Source organism: Lathyrus oleraceus, chromosome 6 (genome assembly GCF_024323335.1).
Source record: "Lathyrus oleraceus cultivar Zhongwan6 chromosome 6, CAAS_Psat_ZW6_1.0, whole genome shotgun sequence".
NCBI lineage: Eukaryota > Viridiplantae > Streptophyta > Magnoliopsida > Fabales > Fabaceae > Lathyrus > Lathyrus oleraceus.
Window position 1 is genome coordinate 435,676,445 of NC_066584.1, and position 6,000 is coordinate 435,682,444.

A 6,000-nucleotide genomic window follows, 5' to 3' on the forward strand; every position below is an offset into this window, starting at 1 on the left:
ATTAAGTAAAAATCATGAGATTATCCAAAAATTCAGTAAAAACTTATAGATCCTCCAAAAATCCAATAAAATTTCATGAAATTCTCCCAAAATACAATAAATACTAAAAAAATTCTCAAAAATCGGAGAAACACAATAATTTTTTATAATGTAAGAAATTATAAAAGATATCACGGTAAATAAATAAACTAGCATTCACATTAGCATGATAAATAAACTTGGTCCTTCAACCATTAATATGAGTGTGATAGTTGAAATATATATATATATATATATATATATATATATATATATATATATATATATATATATATATATATATATATATATATATATATATATATATATATATATATATATATATATATATATATATATCAACACATATCACTTGAATTATTATATATTTGTTTTTTAAATAAAAAATTAATTTCAAAAGAGATTAAGAATTTTATTATTATTTTTTTTCCAATTTTTTCTTAACTTAAGATAACTCAATAACTGAAGTTAATTTTGTTATCAATTATTAATATCACTTACTTGAGGCTGCCACCATCTCCTTTTTGAACTTTTATATATTTAAATATAACATTGATAGAGATTATGAGCTTCTATGATAATTTCTTTGTTTTTCCCTTAAATTAAATATTCCAAATTATTCTAAAGAAAAAAAAAACTTTATTGATGTTGCTCTAATTATTTCAAATAAAATAAAATGTGTATGAATTAAGAAATGAAGGGTTTGATCCATTTCAACCAGGATATTTGTATTGTGCACCTTCAGAATTTAGAATCACATGCTCAAAAAATTCAAGTCACTTCCACTCAAACTGACAAATACTTGGTGTTCTTATGGATGATATATAAATTAAATGCATGATGTGTGATCAAAGGAAACCAAACATGATTCTTTTCCAACACTTTTGGATGAATTAGAATATTATTTGACTAAAAAAATCTTATAATTAGTGGTTTGTATGATCATTTTGGTCTTTCTTATATTAGTGTTTAATTATCGCATCTAAATTATTTTCTAGTTTTCAAACTAAAAAAGCTTCTCCCGAATTTTGTTTTTCCTCTTGGCTATTTTTGGAATATCGTCACTTTTATCGTGTCAGCTTGTGAGAATTGAAAAGGATGGACAATTAATTCCAAGTGCATGATAGAGATGATAGAGAAACGCAAATAACTTGATGCCTTCAACTATAAACTAAATTCTTTTTGAAATCAACTATACATAAAAGGGGATATCTTACAAGCATGCAGTCCCTCAATAAAAAAATTATTTGATGGTTTATGATTTTTGCAACTCAAAGTGGTGGAAGTCTAAGATATGTTGGAGTGTCATGTCAAAGTCTCGCATGCATTTGTAATGTGTTTCGAAATGTGTGTATCGTTATATATGGTTGACGTCACAATGAGTAGTTATTTTTAAAAGTATAGATAATATCGTTATACATGTGGTGTCATAGTCAGTTTTTGTCTTCTTCTATATTCGAAGTAAGACATTTGTGATCAACCATGTTAATATCAACTTTGAAGGTCCTGTTGTCTTCCCATGGTGCCTTCAGAATCAACCTTCCATCACCATGATACACCTTCATCTAATTCTTTTCTAGCTCCATATTGTACCATTTTGCGAATAATTGGCCTACACTTATCAAATTACTTGTCATCGAAGGTACATACAACACATCAATGATGTTGACTTTTTGACCAACCATTCTGACAATAGAGATATCTCCTTTTCCACCTGATGTGGTGTGCCTGTCATCTGCCAACTTTATCACTTTCTCAACTGATTCATCTAGCTTGGTGAACTAGACTTTATTACCAGTCATGTGGTTCTTGCAACCTGAATCTAGGTACCACATGTTGGTTTGCTCATTGTTCGATTTAGTATTTTCCATCAGTAGTACAAAATCATTATCTCCAACTTGTGCATGCTACACTTCATCACTATCTTTTTCTCTTGTTTCTTTCTTTCTTCGAAAGTCTCGAGCATAATGACTAAATCCTTGACAATTGTAACATTGCACCTCCTTCATGTGGTTCGTTAACAACACCGCACATGAAAAGTATTTCGAGACTAATTCTTCTTCCTTCATCTGAGTCATCTCAAATTGCTTTCTCAACGTCTGCAACCTCACCCTTTTCAGCTTTTCATCTCCGTCGTACAAGTTCTTCAATTTTTCCCACGCTCCTTTGGTCGTTTCTTCTTCAATTATCTTCTCGATCACGTTAGGATCCACACACTAGTGAATCAAGAACAAAGCCTTACCATATTTCTTCCTTTGATCATTCTGCCCAACTTTCTAAACATCATCTCCATTCACTTCCAATATCGGTACTCCATCATTCATCTGCGCTATCCATCGTTCGTAGTTCTCACATTTGAAAATCGGTAGATTCGTTGAAAGTTGCATTGATGTTGTTGTTTTGTTTGCCATTACAATTTCTCTTTGAATCACAACTTGGTCTCCTTGATACCAATTTGTTGGAACAAAAGAGTTTTCAAGAAAGATGAGAGAAGAAGAAGAGATAAAAGAGATAAAAACTATAAGCTGAATTTGTGAAAAGGGGAATTATTATTGAATGAAGTTGTTATTTACATCATATCATGCCATCTATATAGGCAACTAAAGTCCAGATCCAAAACTTACAACTCAAGCCCAAAACATACAAAGTGTAATATACAAATTTATAAGTTACACTTCAACACAACAACTATATTATGTGTTCGACTTTATCGAATATAATTGACTCCTACTACTATGACTAGCTACTTCGACATAGTTGAATGCTATCTTTTTACAAAACTATGAATTATAAATAATAGATACCACTTTAAAGTATTTTTATTAGTACATTTTTTAATGAAAAATTCGAAGTCAATATATAGTTTTAGACCCTCTTCTTTTACAAAACTAAATGATGTGACTACCAAAACTACACGTTCCGAGGAAAAAAAAACTAAAAAACTTTAAGAAGCATAAGAAATGAGACCCAATATTATCTATTGTTTAAAGTAATAGCACACATACATCTTTTTTATTCTCATTACTACACTTTCTTCTCATTATTATAAACAAATTTGATTTTTTTTATACATTTGACCATTAATGTATCTGAATCATATATGAACTAAATACATTCATTGTCAAATATATAAAAAAAAGTTAAATTAAATAATAATAAACGAATGATGTATGCATTTAACTTGAGTTAAGATGTATGACTTCATCCTTATTCTCTTCTATATAATTATTTTTTATTTACCTAATAAAACTTTAAAAATATAGATTACCCAAAAAAGTGAATAAATAGTAAAACAAAAGAGGAAAAAAAAAGTCGTTATCTTAGGGACAATGTTTGTTGTCAGCAGTATTCAATAGACATTAAGACAGAGACATATACAAGTGAAGTTCACCCCACGATCCTCCTCGTATAAGTATATTAGTAACGATAATAAAAAATGTTGTGGCTAATACGTGTTCACAATGTGGCCTCACCCTCAAATCAAATTAACTACTTTTCTTGTAATCAAATCCGCGACTTTCCCACGCTTCATCCCATTCGTTCATCACTTTCACTTTCTTTTTATTCAAATCAAATCACACTAATCTCCTTTCCTCATTCATACACATTGTCGATATATCTATATACTCACATATAGATATAGATATATATATTACCTAACATATTATACCTATATATGTATAACTACTGCCACTATCATCATATTCTCTCTAATACCATTTCCAAAACATTAAGAAAACTAAAACAATAACACATTTTTTTATCATATGTGCTTAGTTAACCTACAACAACCAAACCAACAACTTTTTTTATTATTTTTCTTCTTCTTCATGGATGGCAACAACCCTTATAACTCTCCTACAGTTCCACCACCACCACCACCTATACAACTACCTAAAGTAGTTACTTCTTCATCTGCACCAACAACTCCTTCATCTTCATCTTCATCCACCCCGGTGGTTACGACCGGTGCTGTTGTCGGACGATACCGTGGAACCCGTTGCAGGAGTGGGAAATGGGTGTCTGAGATACGTGAGCCGCGTAAAACGAAGCGCATTTGGTTAGGGACATACCCTAAAGCTGAAATGGCAGCAGCTGCTTATGATGTTGCTGCTCTTGCTTTGAAAGGACCTGATACGACTCTTAACTTTCCCGATTCGGTGCTTTCTTACCCTATTCCAGCTTCTTTGTCTTCGACTGATATTCGTGCCGCGGCTGAAGCTGCTGCACAGGCGAAAATCATGAGAGTGAAACCACCTGATCAACAAGAACAAGGAAAACAACAGCAGCAGCAAGAAAACGCTTCTAGTTTTGGTTTCGAGGGAATACAACAACAACAACAACAACAACTAAACACTTCTGATTTTGGTTTTGAGGGAAGTTCTTCAGCTAGTAGTGGAATGCAACAACAACAACAGCAACAAGGTTATGAATATATTGACGAGGATGAGTTGTTGAATATGCCGAATTTGTTGGATGATATGGCTAGAGGAATGCAGGTTAGTCCACCAAGGATGACCTCGTTTTCGAATTATTCTTCGGACGATCATTCGCCGAGGAATTCTGATGGAGGAGATGATAATCTATGGGGTTACACTTTTTGAAGACAGACTCTTTCATTTTCTGTCTTTTTCTCTTTGGATTTGTTTGATTTTGGATTTTTGGTCTTGTAACTTGTACGCTGCATTTGATTGTGTTGCTTTGTTGTTAATTTGCAGTTACCTAGCTTCTTGGTTTTCACATCGATCTCGATGCTGATCTTGGATCAGTGTGTAAATATAAGGAGGATCTTTAAATTAGGTCATTTTCATTTCATCATCAAATAGATTTTTAGGTAAAAGATCTGTCTGAATCTGATAGAATTCCGTACGATCTAATCAGTTATGTTAGGGATCCAAGCACTAGAGTTAGAGCTCATGTATATGTGATTTGATGTGAGTGTAAAAAGATTCATCTTTTGATTCTGGGTCTTTTTTGTTACACTCTATCAATACATCATTTCATGATCTGTGTATGGGGTTTGCACTTTTTCTGTTGAACATAAATTAATCTGATGCTGAGATTCACAGTGATGTTCATATTTGAAGAACCTTATATGATTCTCTTCTGCAAGAAAATAGTATAAAAATTATGGAAGTTTCTGCATATGATCATATAATATAACTTTCTTCATCTCTATATAGTTGATTAACCATATGAATCAGCATTTAAGAAGTTTATTAGGATATGATTAAGTTTAAACTGATTAGTACATGATCTGTTGTCTCTTTGATGCTTCATATTCAATCTCTATTATTGTGTCAGAAGAGATAATAATAGTCTTCTTTTTCTGTCATTATGTACTATCAAAGAATCCACATTAAAATCAAGAAGAAGTCTCAAGGCTTTTTCAGGTCAGTGTTAGAGGAAAAAAAGACATAAATTTATGAACCATACTATAAATCTATTATCACATTCATGGCAGTAGCTATGGTCTGGTTACTTCTGGTATTCAGCAGGTTTCTGTTTTTGAGACTTAAGCAGCATAGTCTTTCTTTTGCTATATAAAAATTTAGTTTATTTGGTGAAGTTAAACACTCATGCAATAATGTTAGGGAGGCGTGGGTTTGGGATCTTTGTTGGAGGAGGGTTTTGTTCATCCGGCGTAAATACTTTCACGATTTCGGTTGGTATAGGTGCCGTCTCTCACAAGTCACAATTTCTTTTTCCTCGTAAAAACGGTGAATATCTGCATCTGTAACAACATCTTCCAATACCGTTTTGTTGAATCATCTTTGGCAACTCCGATTGGAAAGTAGGATATTTTGTTTATCAATAAATGATATATCTGAGTGCATCAAAACCTTTACCTATGAAATGAAACAGACAATTATTATACAATAAGTTTTTTGACACATTATTAATAATAATAACACAGATGACAGTTACTGCTTTTCTTTTCCTTGTTGTGTCTGAGACCAC

The 6,000-nt window shown here is 31.9% G+C and overlaps 1 protein-coding gene across 1 annotated transcript; it reads left to right on the forward strand.

Moving 5' to 3' along the window:
• The first annotated feature begins 3,687 nt into the window (after positions 1–3,687).
• LOC127091780 (ethylene-responsive transcription factor ERF027) lies at positions 3,688–5,184 on the forward strand. Its single transcript, XM_051030483.1, has one exon. It carries the CDS (start codon positions 3,807–3,809, stop codon positions 4,641–4,643), a length of 837 nt encoding a protein of 278 aa, XP_050886440.1. The 5' UTR covers positions 3,688–3,806; the 3' UTR covers positions 4,644–5,184.
• The last annotated feature ends 816 nt before the right edge of the window (positions 5,185–6,000 follow it).